This window comes from Panthera leo, chromosome E3 (assembly GCF_018350215.1).
Source record: "Panthera leo isolate Ple1 chromosome E3, P.leo_Ple1_pat1.1, whole genome shotgun sequence".
In the NCBI taxonomy this organism is placed as follows: Eukaryota; Metazoa; Chordata; class Mammalia; order Carnivora; family Felidae; genus Panthera; species Panthera leo.
The window spans coordinates 39987608-40008833 of record NC_056694.1 but is presented as its reverse complement, the minus strand read 5'-3'; the positions used below and the strand labels follow the sequence as shown (position 1 = coordinate 40008833).

The 21226-nt window shown below is 64.3% G+C and overlaps 3 protein-coding genes across 10 annotated transcripts; 1 reads left to right on the top strand and 2 right to left on the bottom strand.

Moving 5' to 3' along the window:
- Positions 1 to 1953: 1953 nt before the first annotated feature.
- On the bottom strand, positions 1954 to 2979 carry CE3H16orf91 (chromosome E3 C16orf91 homolog). The gene is made up of 2 exons (XM_042921958.1): positions 2883 to 2979; positions 1954 to 2806 (listed from the first exon to the last, which is right to left on the bottom strand). Exons 1-2 carry the CDS (start codon positions 2912 to 2914, stop codon positions 2431 to 2433), a joined length of 408 nt encoding a protein of 135 aa, XP_042777892.1. The 5' UTR covers positions 2915 to 2979; the 3' UTR covers positions 1954 to 2430.
- A 7971-nt stretch (positions 2980 to 10950) lies between these two features.
- PERCC1 (proline and glutamate rich with coiled coil 1) lies at positions 10951 to 12304 on the top strand. Its single transcript, XM_042921250.1, has one exon. It carries the CDS (start codon positions 11496 to 11498, stop codon positions 12258 to 12260), a length of 765 nt encoding a protein of 254 aa, XP_042777184.1. The 5' UTR covers positions 10951 to 11495; the 3' UTR covers positions 12261 to 12304.
- Positions 12305 to 12936: 632 nt separating this feature from the next.
- On the bottom strand, positions 12937 to 20766 carry CCDC154 (coiled-coil domain containing 154). 8 transcript variants are annotated; one of them, XM_042921246.1, is made up of 18 exons: positions 20130 to 20766; positions 19447 to 19619; positions 19158 to 19347; positions 19015 to 19061; positions 18652 to 18747; positions 18091 to 18214; positions 16540 to 16641; positions 16332 to 16460; positions 16125 to 16252; positions 15757 to 15883; positions 15537 to 15674; positions 14998 to 15072; positions 14490 to 14609; positions 14326 to 14402; positions 13965 to 14082; positions 13600 to 13686; positions 13176 to 13363; positions 12937 to 13103 (listed from the first exon to the last, which is right to left on the bottom strand). In XM_042921246.1, the coding sequence occupies exons 1-18, from the start codon at positions 20322 to 20324 to the stop codon at positions 13052 to 13054; spliced, it is 2166 nt and encodes a 721-aa protein (XP_042777180.1). In that variant the 5' UTR covers positions 20325 to 20766; the 3' UTR covers positions 12937 to 13051. The 8 variants fall into 8 exon arrangements, with proteins under 8 accessions (XP_042777180.1, XP_042777175.1, XP_042777178.1 ...); XM_042921241.1 differs by having other exon boundaries at positions 12937 to 13080; XM_042921244.1 differs by having other exon boundaries at positions 12937 to 13080; positions 15778 to 15883.
- Positions 20767 to 21226: the final 460 nt, after the last annotated feature.

Genomic DNA, 21226 nt, shown 5'->3' with positions numbered 1-21226 from the left:
CCCCAAATAATTTTTTAAAAGTAAACATTTTTTTAAACACCAGGCTAAGGGGCGCCTGGGTTGCTCAGTTGGTTGAGCGGAGTTCAGCTCAGGTCATGATATTGGGGTTCACGAGTTCAGCCCCGCATCCGGCTCTGTGCTGACAGCTCAGAGCCCAGAACCTGCCTCAGATTCCCTTTCCCTCTGCCCCTCCCCCACTCGCGCTCCATGTCTCTCTCTCTCTCTCTCTCAAAAATAAATACTTAAAAAAAATTTTTAAGCAAATTAAAACAACGAAGAGCCCATGGAGTAAGCAGACATTTTTTTGTTGGGAACAGAGCCCCGCGCCGCTGGTGGCCTGCATCGAAACAAGCCCCTGAAGACGCGTGGCCCGGCAAGAGGAGCCCAGGACAGGATGAATAATGAAAGGACTGAAGTCGAGGCTCACCTCTCCACCTGTCTGCTGCCACCCCTCGGCCAAGACCCGGTGTGGGGAGGGCCTGCTCGCACGGTCACTCGCTGGCCTCAGGTCTTCCTTTTGCTTAGGACAAAGCCCACCCGGGTCTGGGGTGCAAAGGCAGGAACCAGAAAACCCGTCACTGTCAGCCACCCGGGAGATACTCAGGACTTATTCCCTTGTGGTATGATGTGCCATCAAAAACGGTAATACCCACCCTCGTGTTTTGAAAAGGTGTGAATTTCTATAGACAGAAAGATATGTCGTTTTCACAGTGGTTGTCCCACTGTGGCATCGTTAAGTGTTTCTGATTCTCTTCCTTTTGCTTATGACAGCGTCTAACTTTTCCTGATAGATCACATTGCTTTTGCCATATGAGAGTAACTTTCAATTACAACAGAAATTCTTTTCATTAGGTTTTTTTATTTCCTACAAAAGCTGGGAAGGGAAGAGTTAAGGGTTCTGGTTTGAATGAATGGGTAGCTCACAATTAAAAGTAACAACCGTGCCAGGATGGAGAAAGGACGGCATCGTTCTTTGTTCCCTCCCAGATACCAATCTTCCCAAACCTTGATCTACCTCCAAAAAATGAACATACTTGGGGGCTCCTGGTGGGCTCGGTCAGTAAAGCATGGGATTTTTGATCCCAGGGTCACGAGTTCCAGCCCACTGGGTACCGAGCTTACTTACAAAAAATAAAAATAATTAACATATAAATCTATAAACATCCTTCTATCAATCCCACCTGCCACACAAGCGTAATTTCCCCAGGGCAGGCCCGACATTGAAACCCCTGCAGCAGAGAGCCTTCGGGAAGCTGGTGCACTGCCATGCAGCCACCAGTCTGCAAACACCCGGATCGAAGAGACCTCCAGTTAACTTCAGCACCACAGATATGCCAAAATAAAACCTTCCACTAGAAACGTAGTGAATAAACTTTCTCTTGTTTCCCTCATATTTAATTCAAAATTAAGCAGTTTCTTAGTAAGTAGTGTTTGAAAAGCATATCATTTCGATACCCAAAAATCCTGCCTGTAATTTGTCAAAAGAAATACCTAGCAGGGCGCCTGGGGGGCTCAGTCGGTTAAGCCTCCGACTTCAGCTCAGGTCATGATCTTATGGTTCCTGAGCTCCAGCCCCACATGAGAGCTCGCTGCTGTCAGCACTGAGCCCTGTCCCCACCACCCCCCTCTGCCCTCCCCCCAGCACAAACACGGGCTTTTTCTCAAAAACAAAACGTTTAAAAAAACGAAAAATGCTGCCCAGTTTTATTTTACTCAGAAAGTTGTTGCCTTGCTAAAAATAAGAATTTGTAAAGCCGAGAAAGTTCATTATTTCCAGTATCTTTTGTAAATCCCACAATTCACATTTAGGTTTCTTTCCTCACTTCCTATTCTGGAAAAACAGAAAAACAAAGGAACTGGAGAGGACTAAAAGGCACCCGCCCCCCCCCCCCGCCTTTTTTTTTTTTTTTTTAATGAGATGCAAAAAAGGGAGGGGGGTTGGCTTAATTCCACATGACCAAATTAAAATTTATTGTCAGTTTGTCAAACCAACATCTATTTCTACACAGCACGGTACGTTAAAAAACAAAAAGTTTCACTCTTCTCCCAGTTACTCTGTCTCGGAAAGCAAACGACCTGCAGACTGGGTTACGCTGGATTGCCAGTGTCACCAGAATTGCTTTGGAAACATGATCGCGTTGGAGAAAGACACATCCCAAATCCAACGGTACATAGTGCAACCAAAACCCTTTCCACGGGTCGGAAAGAGAAACGTCTCGGGGGCGTCTCCGTTGGGCATCAAGTATCAGGCGAAGAGCCGGTTCCGTTCTGTGGACACTCTGCTCTGCCTTCACGCGGGTCGGTGTGGCCAGCTGTGCCAAGTCCTTCACTCTGGGGACGGCATAACCAAGGCAGAAACGGCCCAACGCGATGTCAAAAGCCCAAGGGCGGCTGCCTGTCTCCTCGCTGCTAGCCCCCGCCGGCACCCCGCTACGTTCTCGCCTGGTGGACGGTCGGAGCTCCAGGCTCCTGAGAACGATCGCCGGGCTCCGGCTCCTCTTCTCCGAACACCTGTTTCAACCACCGGTCCGTGCTGGTCTCCTGCCTGAAGAAGCACCAGGCCACCAGAGCCATGAGCGAGAGGCTGAAGGGCAGCACCCTCCACCAGGGCCGTTGCTGCTCCCCTCCCAGGGAGTGCTGCACTTTCCAGCGGGACGGGCTGGCTTTGCTGGAGGAAAACTGAATGGGACGGTCAGGGTCGTCCTCTTCCTCGGCCTCGGCCGCGGGCTGGCCCTGAGCCCGGACACCCGGCGGCGGCTGCAGGTGTCGGGAAGCCCCGCGCACGAACCTCAGCGCCCGGACAGCCCTGGAAAAGAGACAGCCGTGAGCGCGCCCGCCCGCCGCGCCCGCCCTCGGCCCCTCCGAGGCCGCGCGCAGCTCACCCGGTGGCCGGCGCACGCCAGAGACGGCTCATCGCGACCCTGACTCTGCGCTCGGCGGGGCGGCGCGGCCCGTTTGCGTCACTTCCGGAGCGCGAAACCGGAAACCGGTAGCCGTTGGAGCCTCCGCTCACGACTACAGAACGTGTGCCCGCTCGCGCAACGGAAGTGACCCGCCTCCTCCGGCGGCCTTTTCCGTCGCAGCCGGCTTACGCAGGCCAGGCCGCACGGGCATGCCGGGAAATGTAGTTCTCCCCCAGCCAGAAGAGGAAAGAGCTGTCCGGTACCTGGGCGTCGGCGGGGCTGGGGCGAGATCGTCGCTCTCGGCCTCCTGGCGATGGTCCCTCAGCCGCAGGGCACGACCCCGGCGCTCACCGCGCGGCCGGTCTCCGCGCTCCGGGCCAGGGCCGCTGTCGGGGACCGAGGCTTCGGCGGACTCCCGCGGCACCTTCCTGTCCTTCGGGCTGTCCCGGGGCTCCCTGCCCCACGCGGTTCCCCCACCTGGCTTCATAGCGAAGCCACGGTAGCTTTTGTCCTCCAGGCAGACTGGCCTTGGTGTTGTGAGAAGACTACATGGAGTGTCCAGGCATCATCTTGTGGGGACGTGGGGGGGGGGGGGGGGGTCTTGGTGACAGTATCAGATCGTGAGGCCACCTTGTGAGCTGTGATGTGCTATCCTGCCTCATTCAGCTTCTTCCCCTCTGGAGCGTCCCTCTCCTGCACCTGCTTCCTGGAGAAACACCAGACTCTGGGACCAGTGCCCCCGCTCCCCGCCCCACCAGGCACTCTCCAGACATTAGGGCGAGAGTGGCAGGCTGGAGGTGTTCCCAGCTCAACAACATCTGGGAGTCCTCCCCACCCGCGGAAGCCCAGCTCCGATGCCCCGCGGCAGCTCAGGGCCCAGGCTAGACTGTTGAGAGGTGCCTGAGTCAACAGAGGCACCTGTGTGCCCGGGTCCTCCTCGCTGGGCCCCACCCCACCTGTTCCACCCTGCCCATGCGAATTCACCAGAGAGAACATTCTAGTATAAATAGAAAACAGAGAGTTTTATTCCAAACCAAGTTAGGACAGCTGCCCAGGAAATGTGATCTTCACGGGGAAGAGAGTGTTCTGGAGAATGAATTGTTTTTAGACTTTTTTTTTTACATCTTGTGAAAGCTCAGAAGATTATAGCTCAGCATATAGGCAGCAACATGAATTTTATCATCAAGCGGCGTTGATGGTATCTCAAGGACAAGATGTTTTCCTTTAGGCCGCCGTTCACAAGATGGGTGTAGGATGCACGCATGGGGGACTGTAAATGAGGCTTTTGGTCTAAGCAAAGTGCATCTACGGTCATGCCGATTTAGAAATCTAGCATGGGGGTGCCTGGGGGGCTCAGTCGGTTGAGCATCTGATCCTTGATTTAGGCTCAGGTCATGATCTCATGGTTCGGGAGTTTGAGCCCAGCATCGGGCTCTGTGCTGACAGTGTGGAGCCTGCTTGGGATTCTGTCTCTTCCTCTGTCTCTGCCTTTCTCTCAAGAAAATTTTTTTCTAAATAAATAAATAAATAAATAAATAAATAAAAGAAATCTAAAGTGGCTTCCCTTCTAGATCATGACTTTAGACAGCTTTTCCTCTGGCCAACCACAGGACCCCACCCCAAATTGCTGCCAAACTAACTCACCCCCACGGACCGCCAGGAGTCTGCTGTGGTCCACAGGATGGGCCAGAATCACCCTCGTGTGCCGCCTGGAGGTCTTCCTGGTGGAGGCGGAGATCAAGGAGCTCTTAGGTTAGGGGTGGAGCTGCTGACTGAGGCTGATGCAGCCACCTGTTGGGGACACCGAGGGCACTGGGCACAAGCTAGCCTGGGACAGCAGAGTGAGCACAGAGCTGAGAGAGGGGGGTAGGGGCTGGGGCGTCACTCCGGGTCAAGGCAGCCTCCAAGGGGCCACGAATCCCATCTCAGTCTCGGTGACTGCCCTGGATGGGTGACAAAACAAGACAGCTTGGACAGGTGACCTCAGCGCTCGAGCCTCACTTGTAAAACGGGTGTCACGTGCCCTTCTCGGGCAGCTGTGAGGACCGGTCCCGTGCCTGGGGAGTCTGTGGCTGGTCTTGGGACAGCTACGATTGATAAGGGGGTGGCCTGGAAACACCCTTCCATCCTGCGGCCCTGAGGCAGTGGGGTCACCCTTACTGCCACCGGGTTCTGAGGGGCATTCGAGGCTGGAGTCTGTGGGGTGGGGGAGTGCCTGCTCACAATGAAGAATGAGCAAATCAGAGTGTCCAGATGACCCCTCCTCTTTCTCCTCTTCCTACTGCCACGCGGTGTCCATTGTAGGTGAAAGCACTATGCAAAAGACATAGTTCCTGTAGAGTCTTTCTTTGTTTTAATGTTTATTTATTTTTGAGAGAGCAAGAGCGTGAGTGGGGGCGGGGCAGAGAGAGAGGGAGACACAGAATCCGAAACAGGCTCTGGGCTCCGAGCTGTCAGCACAGAGCCCGACGCGGGGCTGGAACTCACAGGTCAGGAGCTGAAGTCAAATGCTTAACCGACGGAGCCACCCGGGCGCCCCAAGCCTTAAGAGGACAGAAGCCCCTGATCTCGGGGAGCTGGCCTTGTGCTCACAGGGCGGGTCTCCTGGTGGACATAAGCAATTTCAGGGGATAACACTGGCTCCGGTCACTCCAGAACCACGATGGCTCATGACAAAACAGGACCCTTCCGCAATCACATCTGGACACTCAAACACGTCCCCCTGTCCCGGCGGGTGGGTCGGACCCTGTCCTTTTCCGGCTGTGGCTGGGCCTCAGCTGCCTCCTTCTGGGGAAGATGTATTAGGTTGCCCTCCTGGGCTGAACCACGTCCCCCCAAATTCACATTCACCTGGATCTCCAGCAAGGATTTTATTTGGAAATGGGGTCTTTGCAGATATAGTTAAGATGACATCATCTTAGGGGGGGCCTACATCCAAGGACCGGTGTCCCCCTGAGGAAAGGAGAAAAGACACAGAGAAACACGAGGGAGGCCATGCAAAGAGGCAGGCAGAGCCTGGAGCGACGCGGCCCCAAGCCAACGAGCACCGAGGGTCGCCAGCAACGCCAGAAGCTGAGAGAGAGGCCTGGGACTGCCTTTCCCCGGGGCCCGTCCGAGGGGCCGGCCCTGCCGACACCTTCCCTTCAGACTCTGGCCTCCAGACTGCGAGAGGAGGGGTTTCCGTGTCTTGGGCCACCCCGTTTGTGGCGCTCTGTGGGGCGGCCCCCGGGAGACAGCGCGGTCACTGTCACCCTGCTTCCGGACCCAGAGCAGAGCCCCTCGGCCCACACAGCCCCTGCCAACGTGTTCCTACCGAGACACCACGTCCCGCGGTGGGCCTGACTCCCGCTTACGCCCGCCTTGTTCAACAACCCGTGTGCCCTGGTGGCCTGTGGCTGGAGGGCAGCGACGGCCGCAGATGCTGCGATCTCCTTGACCCCCCGACGCGGTGGAGCCACAACCGGATGGGTCTGGGGGGCCCCTGTGTGTCTGGAGCCCTCTCCTCCACGACCCCGACATGCCAGGCCGGGTGCCGGCGCTGCCTGCTCGGGTTCGAGCCCCCCCTCCCCTGTCAGAGCGTAAACCAACACCTGGGCCTTCATTATCTCAAAGCACACAGAGAAACCTCTCCGGGGCCTAATGTCCCGCTAATGGGCGGGGAGGCCCAGCCCTCGTGGGCCTGAGGACAAGACTGGTTCACCGGAGGCCGCCCGCGAGCTGACATATTGGGGTTATTGATTTTCGCCAGGACGATCTATATGAGGCGCGTGGGGGCAGGCAGACCCACGCCTTAGGAAGAGCGGGGCCTTTCCCCCGGGGACCGAGGCCTGACCACGGGGGCAGCGGGGGCACAGAGGTCCGTAAGGCCTGACGCTGCCCACAGCGGGGCCGGCGGGGAGCAGGTGCTGGGACACGTGCTGGGGTCCAAGCCCGGCAGCCTGAGCGCATCAGTCCCCGGCCCCACTCCAGGGGTCCCAGTGGGCAGCCAGGGGCTTGCGACCCCCCATGCCACTCGGCCTGGCCCTGGCCACCCAACACCAGGGTAGACATGTGTGGGCAGTGATTCTGGGAAAGTGTGTCCACTGACCCAGGCCAGGGTCCCCCCAGACTGTCGCGCCCCAACCCAGCCTTGCCAGTAACAAAAGCTGGAGTTCAGCCTCCACTCGCGGACTCCTGGGTTCATCTTGAACGTGGCTCAGACTCGGGAGCAGCAAGGGTCTGGCTAATTCACGGACACCCCTACTAAGACCTCAGATCTGCTTCTTAAACCCCTCACGCCTGTCCCACACCTTCACCCCCTCAGGCTGTGCTTTGTGGGGCCCTGTCATTGATTGCTGGGACTAGCGCAGCTGCGCCCTCCCTGCACTCCAGCCTCCGGCCCAGATGCCCGCCCCGTGCTGTGCTGCCCAGGTTCCTCGTCCCAAACCTTTAACTGCTCCGGTGTCTCCCCTGCTCTAAAATTCTCCCTCTTAGGCTAGGGGTCCTCCGTGGTCTCTGGTCAGGCAGAAATAGAGCATTGAGATAATGCCAGCAGAGAAAGACAGGGCTGGCTGATTGTGGACTGTCTTCCACGGCTGCCATTAGTGGACATCCCCTCGCCAGGCCCCCTGCAGGACCCGAAGCCTCCGTCAAAGCCCCAGCTCCACTGACCAGGGGCCTGCGCCAGAGGCCAGGATGCAGAAGTAGGCCTGTGGGGTGGAGGGAAACAGGGCCATCAGGAAGGAGTGGGCCCTGGGTGGGGGGGGGGGGGGGGGGTGGCGGTGGTGACCCTCATGGGCCCATCCGCACATTGAGATTTGTTCCGGCCACAGAGGGCATGGCTGAGGGCCCAGGCGGCCTGGGCCTCCTGTGGCCGGGAGGAAGGGCCCAGCTCCGCTGCCCGCCAGGAGGCCCTGCACAACACCCAACCCCACTTTCCAGCCCATGCTTCCGGCCGTGAGCGTCCCGTGGTTGCTGAGCCCAGGCAGAGGGGCTCAGAACAGCGCTGGTGACTAGCGTGCTGTCCTGGGGGCCGCAAGTCCAAAACGGCCCCCGATCCAGGTGCCTGCAGGGGAGAGCCGTTTGCTTGCGTTTCCCGGATTTGAGGCCCCTACGTTCCACCTTCAAAGCCGGCAGTGACCCTGCTTCTGTGGTCACGTCTCCCCTTCCAGCCCTGAGCTTCCTCTCTTATAGGGCCCCCGCGATGACCCTGGACCCACAGGATCATCCACAATCACGTCAGCAGGGTCCCTTTGCCATGTGGAGTGACATGCCCACAGTACCCCGGGGATGACGGCAGGGCTGTCCGTGGGGCCAGCCAACCATGGGAGTGCCAGCTCCCTGTGGCCTGGGCCTTTCCAGGCTGTCCTCTCTGCTGGATCCCCTGTGCTTCCCATGGCCGAGTGAGCTGTGGTCCCATCGTTGCCAAGCAATTGGCCTCCTTCGTGAAGCCTGGGCTGGTCACAAGGGCTGGGACTTCCTCGAGGGCAGGGCCACGCCTCACCTTGCTCAGAGCCTGGGGCAGGGCGCCCATGAGGACTGGAGGCTCCACCCAGACGGCACTCCCCTCGGGTCCCCGCGGCCCACCTTGGTCAACTGAGGGCGGTGGGCACCGGCACCAGCTGACCCCCTTCCAGGGCCCGGGCCCCAGTCCTTCCCGACGAGCTGCAGGAGACACTGCGGCTCCAGTCTGGACACCTGGTGAGCCCCTCCCTGGGGTCCTGGGCTCTCCCAGAGGGCTGCTGCTGGACTGTGCTGGGCCACCCCACCGCAGACTGAGGTCCAAACGTAGACTGGACTCACGACACAGACCGCCCGGGGCCTGGCTTCAACCCCGTCAGTGAACACAGGCCGTAGGGAGGCCTGCAGCCTTCCCCTGGCACGCGTAGGGGCCCTGCCTCCGGTGAACCACCTGCTTGCGGGATGCTGGCAGCTCCGTAGGTCTGCCCCTGCCAAGTCACCGGCCTGGCCCGGGGGGATGGCTTCATTTCCCTGAGTCCCCCAGAGCTGGGGGTTCTGACCAGGGGCTCCTGCACTGGGCCCTCCAGGTGCTCGAGAGATGACCGGCAGCAATCACCCACGGCCCCCTGGGTCTGTGCCCACACCCCGTGTGTAACGGGGTGCCACTGGGTGGGACGGGGGCTGTCCCTTGCCTGAAGGGAACGGAGCCAGGAGCGGAGGCCAAGGGCCCGGGGAGGACGGGAGGGCATCGTGACCCTCCCAGGGAGCTGGAAGGGACATCAGGGGCCGGGTGCACGCCGGGGTGGGAGGGGGCCGCTGTCCTGTGCTCAGAACCTGGCTGGCCCACAAGCAGTGGTGGCTTTGAGCCGTGGCGGACGGGACCCTGGAGTCCTCCCAGCAGGCAGTGTGGGGGGTGCTCCAGGGGAGCAAAGCACCCGGCAGAGGCCGCATCTGGTCCACCGGAACCTCGGAAGGGAACCTGACGTGGAAATAGGGTCTTTGCAGATGTTACGAATATGAGGTCAGACTGCAGCCCAGCGGCCCCCGAATCCAACGATGGGCGTCCTTGTGAGAGAGGAACTGGGACGTGGCCCTGTGTGGATGGCGGCAGAGGCTGCCGGGACTCAGTCACCACCAAGGAGCGCCGCAGCAGACGGTGGGGGAGAAGTGTGGCACGGGTTCCCACCTGGACAACACCTGCAGTTTGGGTGACTGACTACGGGGGGGCCCCCGGACACTTGGGGAGCACCACACGCAGTCCCCCTGGGGGCCTGCTGATGGTGTAACCCGAGGGGAGGAGCACGCTCCACGGTGGGGGTGCAGTGGGGTGGGCGCCAAGCCCCCCAGAAAAAAGCTTAGCACCAGGGAAAGAGTGGTCATCTCAGCTTGGACCCTGGGGGTGAAGCCCTGTGTCGGGGGTGGGGCAGGGACACGCCTGCAGCTGTGGGACATAGGAGCCGGGGGAGGGGGCCGGGATGTGGGGCCCCCGGGGGTCCTGCTGGGGGAGGGTTGAGACTGTTCACAGGGCCAGCAAGGCCTGGCGGTTAGAGGGGGCTGAGTGGGGGTTCCAGGGGGCCCCCGCATGAGGCCACCACGGGGGCTGGTGGTCCCGCAGCTTCCTCTGCCGGCCTGCAGCACCGTTTACCCAGAGAACTGCCCGGGCAGGATGTGCGCTGGAGAAGGGCTACTCCAGAAGTCAAAATAGCATGAAATTTAATTTTCCGCCTATTTGACAAAGCTTGGTCCGGGTCCCAGTCGGTGGCGGAGATAAGGGCCCTCGGCCCGGGTGTGAGCCAGCTGGGCCTGCGGCAAACACTCCACCGTCCCCGGGCAGGTTGAGGCTCCCCCCGCGGGGCCCTGGTTGCCGGGCGCTAAAGCAAACGGGCTCTATTTGCCCAGTCTGCGATGACAATGCAGTCGCCAAATATTTGCCAGCCCGGCCGGCCTCGGAGCGCAGCTATAAATGTTGGAGCCCAGGTGGAGGCGGGCCCGCCCCGCGGGAGCTGCAGGCCTCCAGGTAGGAGCCCCACCGGGTGGCGGGCGGGCGGGATGCGGCCTCCCCCTCCTCCCCGGGAAGGCTGCGGGCCCTTCCAGCCAAGTGGGCTGTGGGGACCACCCACCAGGGGCCATGGAGGTCGGTTGGGGGGGGGGGGGAGGGCGGCGCTGAGGCACAGGGGTGCGGCTGAAGGAGGAGGAGCCCAAGGAGCCCAAGCTGGGGCCACGGGACCCCTGGAAGGGAGGAGCCACAGCACAGCATGGCCCCTGCCCTCCCCAGGCCGGCCTGACCCTGAGTGACACCCAGCCTCCCTGGGGTGAGGGTTCTGACCACCTGGGGACCCCCTTCTCCCTCTCCCCACATCACCCTCCCTTTCTGTGCTTTGCCAGGAGGCAAAAGGACTCACCACCTGCCTGCCCGCTGTGAGGGCACCACCCCCCGGGGGGTGACCGCTCCAAAGCTCAGAGTCAACCCCCTTTGGCATCAGGCCAGGGAGGGCCAGCACCTGCCCCCCCACCTCCTCAAACTCCCACCCCACACCTTCCCTGCCTCCTGCTGACCTGCTGACCCTGCCAAACCCCAGGTGCCCGGGCAGGGACCAGACAGATGAAAGCCTGGGACCCATCAGACAGCATGGGAGAAACAGCGCCCAGCTCTGAGCCTCCCCTAAGCCCCCGAGGCCCCCCGAAACCATAAGTGCTCTGGGCCCTGGACCCAGCAGGCTGGTCGAGGCCGTCAGGCCCAGCTCCCGGGCTCAGTGTGGGCATCTTGGGGGCCCCTCTGTCAGCACCTGGGTAGATGCCACCTCGGCGGGCCTGTCCCATCAAGAGCCAGGGCGATTCCATGCTGGGACCAGGGCTCTGCTCCCCTGGGCTGGCACTCCCCTCGCCTGCCACCTGCCCCATCTCCACGGTCCCAGCAGAGCCACCTCTACACCCCTTAGCTTCCTGTTCCCCACCCCTGCGATGCCCACCGCCCACAGTGCCCACGGTCCCAGGCTCTCTGTGAACCTCACCAGCTTCTGAGCGTGACACCCTCTGTAAGCACCAGTGTGGCTGCAAGGCCTGGGGACCTGACGGTTGACCTGTGCTCTCTCCGCCTCCCTCCCCAGCTGCACCTGCTGCCCCAGAGGCCCCAGAAGCTCGGGCCTTGAGGAGATGGCCGCAGGCGTGATCCGGCCTCTTTGCGACTTCCGGCTGCCCCTGCCCACCCACGGGCCCTTCCTGCCCTCAGACCCGGAGCCCCAAGAGACTTCTGAGGAGGAGGAGGAGGAGGGGGAGGAGGGGGAGGAGGAGCTGGAGGAGGCGGGGCCAGAGGGCCGCAGCCCAGCCCCCCAGGCCTCAGGCTGGGCCCCAGAAGCAGCCCCCCGGGGTCCCAGCAGCCCCGAGAACCCCCTGCAGCTGCTGCGCTTCTCCGAGCTCATCAGTGGCGACATCCAGCGGTACTTTGGCCGCAAGGACAGGGGGCAAGACCCGGACACCCGTGACATCCGTGAGGACGACAGCTCAGCCCAGGGCCTCCGCTGTGCTGACCTGGTGAACCGGGCTCCGGGTGGGCCCCCCGGTGGCGAGGAGGCTATGGAGCCCGGTGTCCTCTCCCCGAGGGGTCCCGAGGGGCAGGCACGCGGGCTGGGGCCCCTGGCAGAGCTCTTTGACTACGGGCTGCGGCAGTACTCAGGGCCCGGGGCCCCGGCCGGCCGCCGGCTACGGCTGGAGCGCAAGTACGGCCACATCGTCCCCATGACCCAGAGGAAGCTGCCGGTCTCCTTCTGGGAGGAGCCGGCGCCCGGCCCCCTGGGCCTGCTCCGCCCCGGCACGCCCGACTTCAGCGACCTGCTGGCCAGCTGGTCTGCGGAGACCGGCCCCGAACTGCCCGGCGGAGGCCCCCAGACCCTGGATGGGGTGCAGCTGGCCGAGGCCTAGCGAGTGGGCCGGGGTCGGGGGTGGGGGGCGGGCCGGAGCAGCAGGCGTCTGGACTGTCACTGCTCTCTCGGAGGAGCCCCTGGGGCCCCCCAACCATGGTGGCAGCCAGCAGAACGAGCCAGCTCAGGTCGGGACTTGGCAGGCCCAGGGAGTCGGCCCCCAGCAGAGGCCCCCCGGGCAGGAGCCGCAGCCCCTCAGAGGTCATGTGCTCAGGGGGTCTACACACTGTGCCTGGCTCTGGGCGAGGCTGTTCGCCACCCAGACATCCCTGAGGCCCCAGGTGGGCAACAAAGGGCAGCTGTTCCCACCACCTGCCCACCCACCCGGCCCTGGGGCTGCCCCTCCTTGAGGCCCCGAGGCAGGTGGCAGGGCCAGCCACGTGGGAAGAGCGAGGGCCTCCTTGGAGGCGGGAAGAAAGGGCGCTCCCCGAGCGAGGGAGCAAACGCGACATTCGCTCCCCAGATCGGGGCAGGGGGAGCTGCTTCCTGTGCTGGCCACCGCACGGGCGTGACCCAGGGGACCCCAGACCCGGGCCAGCTGGCCCTCAAGGAGGCCTGCAGTGAGTGGCTGGGGCCCCGGGACGCCACGGCCGTCGGCAGGAAGGCCCAGGAAAGCCCTGGGTGGAGGGCTCACTGGGCTCGCGCTCCTGGGGGAGGGGACTCTGGACTCCGACAGCAACAGGAGCTGGCACGTTTATTTCCGGGAAAGGGACGCGGAAGTGAGCGTGCAGACGGGCTCCTGGCAGAGGGACCTCTCCGAGACCGCGCTCGCCCTCCGCTGCGCCACCCGGCTCATGAGGACCTCCTTCCACTGCAGCCACCTGCCGGGAGACGCGGCTCACGCCTGCTGACCTCGGGGCCTCCCCGGCACCACCCTGACCTGGAGGGGTCTCCAGAGGGCGGCTTCCCTGCCCACCTCACGGCCTGATACAAGCCCCAGCAGTTCATGGGGACCGCCTCTCCGGGGGCCGCGTCCTTGATGAAAAACCGCTGCCTCACCAGGGACCTGAGGACCCTCCTGCTGCCCAGCGTCAGCGCCCACGGGCCCTCCTCACTCCACAGCCGCACGAAGCTCTCACGCAGGCTGGCCAACTCCTCCGCGCGCTGTGGACAAGGGCACCGTGAGGAGGGGCCAGTGCGGGAATGCAGGAATCTGGCCACAGGGGGCCCGACAGCAGACGGGATTTATCTCCCTCTGGACAAACCAGGGTCTTATCTACCGGGAAACCCCGCTCAGGCCAGACACGCAGATGGACAGACACGGGGAAGGCCACAAAGCCAGAGGTTGTGCCGGGGAGGGGGGAGGGGGGCAGGGTCCACGGAGGGGCCACCTCTCTCACCAGCTTGGTTTCTGTATTAAACTTGAGGTTCTGGATGGTCTTGTTGTCTTGGATGCTGTTCTCCAGTTTCATTATTTGGTTCTGAAACTAAACACGGCCCTCGTCTGTTGGGCGGGGCGAACCCTCGGGCCTGAGGCTGGCCCCTACCCCTGTCCCCCCGTCACTCAGGCAGGAGCTGGTCCGTGACATGTGGGATCTGGGGCGCGTCACTCAGTCCTGGGTTCAGCCGGCGCCTGTCACCGTGATTGCTGGCAGCCCAGCGTCTGGGGACTCTGGACAGGTGTCCCCGCTCAGGGTGTCTTGGTTCTGGGGCCTCCCTGGGGGCCCCTCTGCCGAGTGTGATGGGCACAGGGGCTCAGGGGTACCGTGACCAGCTTGCCCTGGATCTCCGCGATCTTACGCCCGGGGTTGCCCTCCCTGAGCAGCTGAACAGAGGACAGCAGAGAGGCCAGCTCCTGCCGCACGGCCCCGACCTCGAACTCCCTGTAGGAACAGGAGGCTCTGGGCGGGGGTCCCAGGCCCAGGGCGTGAGGGGGCGCCCAGCTTTGCCACCCCTCCAGCGGGAACTGGGGGGACCCCAGTGGGTGACAGAAGGCCCAGTGGAGGATGTGTGTGGGCTGCACCCGGTGGGGCCAAGCGCAGAGCTGGGGAGGTGCGGGGGGCTGTGGGAGTAGGAGACTTGTGGACGCAGCAGGGCCGTTCTGAGGCCAGGAGCTGGGGCCTCACCTGGCCTTGCCCTCGGCCGAGATCTTGAGGTCTGAGTCACTCTTGTGGAGGACGCACTTGTCGGACACGGCCTCTATCTGCAGCAGAGGCAAGGTAGGCGGGCAGCCGGGGCGGCACAGCAGGGTGGGGGGAGGGGGGAGGTGGGGCACCCGGTCTTCACCCACCTGCCGTGGCAGGCTGTCCACTCGCTCCCGCACCTCCCTCAGGTGCTCCTCAGCCTCCTTCTGACAGCGGACCAGGCCCTCCAGGGATTTCTGCTCTGAGCCTTCCCACTCTCTCTTTGCCTAGGACACAGCGGGGACAGGGACGGGGGACAGATGGATGGACGGGGCCCACTGGAGCCAGAGTTGAACCCAGGCAGCAGAGAGCTCCGGAGGGGGCCGACTCTGAGTTCGTCCACCCGGTCTGCACACAGCCACTCTCCAGGGACCCGGGGACCCCGGGCAGGGCCCCCAGGCTGGGCAGAGCCATATCCGGAAGAAGGAGGCCTGGCTTGGCCCCGAGCCCACCAGGAGTCAGTCAGCAAGGGCACAACGGGCAGCCTGCCCACACCTGCAGGGGAGGGGTCTCGGGAGGCCTGGGGGGCCCCGCCCCATAGCAGAAGGGTGGACATGTAGCCTTGGGAGGCTTGGGGGGCCCCGCCCCACAGTGGAAGGGTGGACGTGTATTCACAGCAGCGCCTTCCGTGGCCAGACCAGGGGGCGGTGCGGCGTCCATCAGCGGAAGAAAAGATAAGCCGGTCACACACTGTATGGAAGCATTTATAGGAAACGTCCAGAACAAGCAAATCCGCAGAGGCGGGCGTCAGATCAGCGGTCGCCAGGGGCCTCGGGGTAGGGAGTGACCACTAGCCACACCAGGGCTTCCTCTGTGGTGACAGGAAGGATCTACGAGTTACGTTATGTGGTGGTTGTCCAACCCTGAATACGTGAGCAGCCGCGATCCCCACCCTTTCCAAGGGTGGACTCTAGGGCGTGGGAATTAAAGGTCAACGACACTGTGACTAGAAAGAGGAAGAAAACCCAAGGGCCAGGCCACCTTGCCGGCCCCTCTGGAATCCGCTTTGTGGTCGGGGCCGCCGTGGGCCTCGTGGACAGCAGCTGGGCAGGGGCGGGAGGTTGGGACCGCCTGTCAGGCCTGCTTTCTCAGGCACTGGGGATGGCTGGGGCTGGGGGTGGGGTGCAGGTGACCCCCCTCAGCTCCGCGCGCACCTCGCTCAGCCGAAGGCTCAGTGTCTGCTCCTGCAGGTCCAGTCTCCAGCTCAGAGCCAGGAAGTGGTCACTCAGGTCCTTCACCTGCGTCTCCAGCTCGGCCAGCGACACCTCCAGGGCCTGGCTCTTCTCTCGTTGCTGCGGGGCGCTGGGCTGAGTGCGGGCACCTGGGGAGGCGGGGGCCCCACCGGGAGACCGACCCGGGCCCCGCGGCCCTCACCAGCTCCAGCGCGCTGCGCACCTCCCGCTGGGCCAGCTCCCCGGCCAGCCGCACGGCTGTCAGGTTCTCCCGCAGGCAGGTGGCCAGCTCCCCGGCCCGGGTCTCGTCCAGGTGCCCCTTGACGTCCCTGGGGGTCGGTGCCCAGACAGACCGCCCCTCAGCCGAGGCCGCCTGCCCGCCGAGGCGCTGGGTCAAGGCGGGGGCCTGGCGGCGGGCTCCAGAACCATCCGGGAGACCCGGGGAGCAGAGAAGGGTCACAGGGCCCACCAGGACGGGGGCTGTGTACACTGGGGCACGCTGAGTCCTCCGTGGGGGCACGGGAGCCCCCATCAGCGGGGGCGGGGGGAGGAAGGGGCTGGGACACCCACCGGGCCTTCTGCTCGGCCAGGAGGATGCGGCTCAGGGACACCTGGTTCTGCCGTACGAACTTGGTCAGCTGGACCACGGTCCTGTCCAGGCCCCGGCACTGCTCCAGGAGGCGGCGTGCTTCCTGCTGCTGTGCGCAAGTGGCCCTGAGCCCAGGCGCCGGCCGGCCCGGCCCGGCCACCCCCAGCCCCTGCCCCCTTACTGCGCACCTCGTGCTGCCCCTGCAGGGCCTGGACGCGCTCCTCGGCCAGCTCCTGCAGCCCCCGCCACCTGCTGTCCAGCTCCTCCCGCAGGCCGCCCTCCGCCTTGAGCCGGGCGCTCTCCGAGACCTTCATCCTCTGTGGGGAGACCCGCCCCCGCCCGCCGTGAGTGGGGCTGTGGGGGGCCCGGCCCGGCCGCAGGCCCGCGGGCTCCCACCTTCTCCAGGGCCAGGAAGCTCTTCTGCAGGAAGCCGCACAGCTTGGCCTCTCTCTTGAGGAAGCGGAGGCTCATCTCCTCCCCGAGCTTGGTCACCTGGGCCTGCGGGGGGTCAGCGCGGCCGCCATGGGGTCGGACCTCCCTCCTCGCCACGTCCGCCCCCGGCCCCCCTGCCATCTCGGACTTCTTGGCTTTCTTGCCCAACCGGGCCCATCACAGAGGGGGCCCTGGGTCCTGTGTCCCCCACTGCCCCCGAGCCTCGCAGAGCTGGGCCTACCGCACCCTCCCGAGGAAGGCCGGTGGGGCGGGCGGGGGCCACGTGTTCCCCCCAGAGCGCCAGGCACCAGGGCTGTGAAGGGTCTACAGGGTCCGGAACACACTTGGTGCTCGTGGTGACCACCAGACGCCACACCCAGGGAATCGCACCCTGAGCCGGGAGCCTCCGTGCGGGAAGCCGAGTAAGTATGACAGCCCTCCACGTTCGCACACATCCACACGCGTGTGCGCACACAGGGACGTGCGTGCATAGACCGCACACGCACTTCGCCCTTGAGCTCCAGGCTCCTGCCCCCTCCTCCCTGCAGGCAGCTGTGCCCTGGGCCCCGCCAGCCTTGCCCCTGCACACGGGGCGCTCTGGAGCAGGTAGGTCAGCACACGGTCTCTGTGAGAGGCCAAGGGTCTGTGCCTCAGTCTGTCCGCTCTGTGGTTACAGCGCAAAAGCAGAAGCGAATGACAGTAAATGAGTGGGCTTTGCAGAAGCAGGCGGAGGCCACAGTTTGCTGACCGGGCACCCGAGAGCGCTTGGGGAAGACGCGGGCGCTTGGAGCCCGCCTGGCACGTCAGGAATCCGAGGGCCAGTGAGTGCCTTTCGGAGCTCCCGGCCGCAGCGGTGGGCAGGGTCTCGATGCGGCCAAGACGCCACCTTCCCGAAGGGCAGAGGAAGGGAGGCCACCGAAGCTGGGCAGCCGAGCTATGTGGGCAGCAGCTGGGAGCACTTGGCCCGCGCAGGCCCCGGTCTCTGTTTGCAGAGCTGAAGAGGCTGGGTCTGGAGACGTGCCTCCCGTGCCCTGCCCTGCCTCCCAGGGTCTCATGCAGCGGGGGCACCTGACCAGCCCAGGGCTGGGACCACGCCGGGAGATGGCCGAGGAAGGGGCTTCAGGGCTACGACGTCCTATGTCCCGATTCGGGTGCTGGTCACAGGAGGGGGGTGAGGGGCGGGGGCGAAGACAGGGCCACTGAGGTGTCATGTGTGCAAAAGGATGAGCTCGGTCTCAGCGCTTCCCAAATCGGCAGCCGTGGGCCACGTGCGGCTACTGGGCATCTGGAACGTGGCTCACGTGACCGAGGGACCTAAAGTGTTAGCTCATTTCCACGGACGAAGCCACCTGTGGCTGGTGGCCACCTACCGGACGGGGCGGGACCGGGGGGGGACCACGTGGGCCCAGTCACGTGGGCGGGGAGGACACGGGCTACAGGTGCAGCGGTCTCTTCTGACGGACCCTCCTGGTGGCGGCCCGCCTGGCTGCCCGGGCCCGGCCTCCCTCCTGGTACCTGCACCTTGGCCACCTCAAGGTCTGCCCTCTGGCTCGCCTCCTCCTGGCTCTTCTGCAGACCGCTGCAGGCCGCTTCCCGGGACAGTTCCTCCTGCTCCAGCCTCCCGGCCAGCTCGGCCAACCTAGGGCAACGGCGAGGGTCACGGCAGCCCGGCCGGCCAGAGGGCCTGGCTGTGGGGCTACCGTGAACTTTTCGGGGCCTCCGGACACTGAGAGTCCCTCTCGAGGCCAGGCCTGCATCCGGGGGGCCCAGGCTGACCTACAGGCCACCTGGGCAAACACAGACAAGGATAAGCCGCTGACTTCCGCGTACCCATGCGGGGACGTGACAGCGGCTTGGATGAGTGTGACTGATGGGGAAGAGAGCGGTAGGGATTCTGGACCTAACTCTCTTTTCCCCACAGAGGGTCCAGGGGGGCCCGAGCCCCCCACCCTGTCGACCAGCAGCGTGGCACCAAGGGCCAGGGGTCGCCTTCCCTGCCTCGGTGCCTCCTACCCACGTGACCACACGTGGGAAGTTCAGAGCCGGCCCCCAAGGAGGGAGGCAGGCGGGGCCCACCTGAGGCTGGCCTCCTGCTCGGTGTCCTTCCGCTCAGAGTCCTGGAGCGCCTGCTTCCTCCGGACCTGTGTCAGGGCTTCCCGGACCTCCACCAGCCTGGCACGCAAGAGCCACTTCTGCCTGGCCCGCCCTCCTGGCTGCCTTTGGGGTTCAGGTCCCGACCCAGGGGCCCCGGCAACGGGTCTCCCGCCCTTCTCTCTGCAGGTGCCACGGCCCACGCAAACCCAGACTTCTCGGGCTGGGCCGTGGATACACGCTGCTTACCAGAGCGAGGCGACCAGGACCCCAGGTTCCCGCCCCAGCCACCGCTTTCCCAAAGCCCCTGACCTCCCCGCTGGGGCCCAGGCCATCGGTGTGGGGTACCTCCTGTCCAGGGCCTGCATCTGGGTCTGGTTCTGGGGGCTAGGGAACTGGAAGGAGGAAGGGCAGGCTGAGCCTCACAGCACGGCCGGCACCCACAGGGGCCGGGGAGCCCCACCCGTGGGTGGGGATGGCGGGCAGCTGACCTCGAGGGCCTCCTTCTCGGGGGCCCGGGCCACCCGCCGTAGGTCCTGATGAAGCTTCTTCAGCTCGGAGTCCTGCAGTTTCACACAGGCCCGCAGCCGGAGCATTTCCCGGAGCAGGCTCAGCATGGCCGGCTCACAGCGGTCCCTGTGTTCCCGCAGGGACACCACCTCGGCCTGCAGGTCGGCCACCCTGGCCAGGGCGAGGAGCAGGCTGAGTCGGGCCGCGTGTGCCAGGGGGTGGGGGCGGTAGGCAGCGTGGATCTCCCTCCCCGGCTCCACACGGGCTCACCACTGCTCCAGCTGCTTCCAGGGCTTAGGGGGATCCTGCTCGGGGACGGACGTGGCAGACGCCAGGTGGCTGGACTCATACCTCTCGGAGATCTCCTCCAGACTCAAGAGCCCGGGGCTGGCCAGCTCCTCCTCCAGGGAGAGCCCCAGGTCCCCCAGGGTGATGGTGCTCGCCTGAGAGGGGGGCGAAGCCCCGGATAAGGGGTGGCTAGCGGCCAGCTCTGTAAGAAGGCGACCTCTGGGCCGGCGAAGGCCCCCAGGTGGAGCTCAGGATAACAGGGACTCAAATCCCTGTCCGCTGAGCTCAGTGTCCACTGCGCTCACCTCCACCCGTCCAGCTGAGTCACCCAGCGCAGCCCCGGCTGGGCTCGGCTCGCGCTGCCCCAGAGAGACCGGAGCCTGAGGACACACGGCACTAGGCAGCGGAAACAACAGGGCAGTGCTCTGCCTGCCCAGTTCCAGAGGGAGCCCCCGGGCAGCGAGGCGACCTGAGGGGTCAAGGAATTAGTGCCGTCCTGGGTGGCCCACACTCCTGCCCTCCTGGCTCGGCCCCGTTGGTACCAGGCTCAGCCGACACGGCTTCACCGGCAACCACCGTCCGTGGCCTCAGCCGCTGCCCAGAGGCCCCGGGCCTCGCACCAGGGCGGCTGGACGGAGGCAGGGAAGGCCTTGGGGGGCACCCACCCTCGCGTCTCTCCTTCCGATCCAACAGCAAGGTAGACAAGAACCACACGGCAGCAGGGCCTCTCCCGGAACCGTCTTTTCGTCACCAGAACCTTCGCACGTCACGGCCCAACTGCCAGTGGAACCCGGGCCCTCGACTCTCCCGGCAAGGCCTTCCCAACTGCCTGTTCCCAGAAAGACCCGAGAGGGCACCATTCAGCCGGCCAGGGCCAGGGCAGGGAGTGGCTGCTGGCCTGTGGGTCAGGAGCAGGGACCCCAGCGGGCCCCGGGTGGGAGGGACAGGCGGGGGCATTCTCCGGCCAGCCGGTCAGAGAAGGGGTTGTCCGGGACAGATAGAACAGGCAGAGGCACGCGGCCGGAGCAGGAGAGGGTGCGGGCCACAGGCGCGGGCTGCGCGCGGGCTCCAGGATGCTCGCGACCACAGTAAGAAAGCAAACAGAGGCGGCTGCAGCGTTTCCATGGTGCGTTTTATTTAATCCCACGTGACGAACGTGCGGCCGGTTCATGTCGTCAACGCAAACCACGACATGCACACACTCCCACGCCAGGTGCTCCAAGCCCAGTTCTGTGCTCCCCCTGCCCGGTCGTCCACACTCTCCCACGCCAGGTCCTCCCAGCCCGGCGCGGTGCTCCCCCTGCCCGGTCGTCCACACTCTCCCACGCCAGGTCCTCCCAGCCCGGCGCGGTGCTCCCCCTGCCCGGTCGTCCACACTCTCCCACGCCAGGTCCTCCCAGCCCGGCGCGGTGCTCCCCCTGCCCGGTCGCCCAAGCCCACCCACAGAGGGCACAAAGTGGACACTCCGAAGTCAACCCGTGGTCCGGGGGCCTTTCAAGGCCCTGCCTGTGGCCACATCACCCCCCTCGTGGCCCAGAGCAGCATCCAGACCAAGGGCCCAGGGGCAGCAAACCGCCCAGACTGGCCCTGAAGCTGTCTGGCAGCTGGTGCCAGCACATCCCATGGGCGTGTGTCGGCCATGACTGCTTCCTCACCCGTGGGTTTCTGTGTCTCTTGCCTTCCCCGCCTCCCTGTGGGGTCCCCACATGCGCATCCAAGACGCCCCGTCCCAGACACACCCACCCTCAGCGGTCCTGCAAAT

Excerpts from the sequence above, each read along its gene's own strand:
- CE3H16orf91 (XM_042921958.1), bottom strand. The coding sequence starts at position 2,914 with ATGAGCCGTCTCTGGCGTGCGCCGGCCACCGG. Across the intron at positions 2,807-2,882 it reads TGGCGTGCGCCGGCCACCGG|GGCTGTCCGGGCGCTGAGGT; the intron begins GTGAGCTGCGCG and ends TCTCTTTTCCAG.
- PERCC1 (XM_042921250.1), top strand. The coding sequence starts at position 11,496 with ATGGCCGCAGGCGTGATCCGGCCTCTTTGCGACTTCCGGCTGCCCCTG.
- CCDC154 (XM_042921241.1), bottom strand. The coding sequence starts at position 20,324 with ATGGTGCCCTCTCGGGTCTTTCTGGGAACAGGCAGTTGGGAAGGCCTT. Across the intron at positions 19,062-19,157 it reads CCGAGAAGGAGGCCCTCGAG|TTCCCTAGCCCCCAGAACCA; the intron begins GTCAGCTGCCCG and ends TCCTCCTTCCAG. Across the intron at positions 16,642-18,090 it reads TTGAGGTGGCCAAGGTGCAG|GCCCAGGTGACCAAGCTCGG; the intron begins GTACCAGGAGGG and ends GACCCCCCGCAG.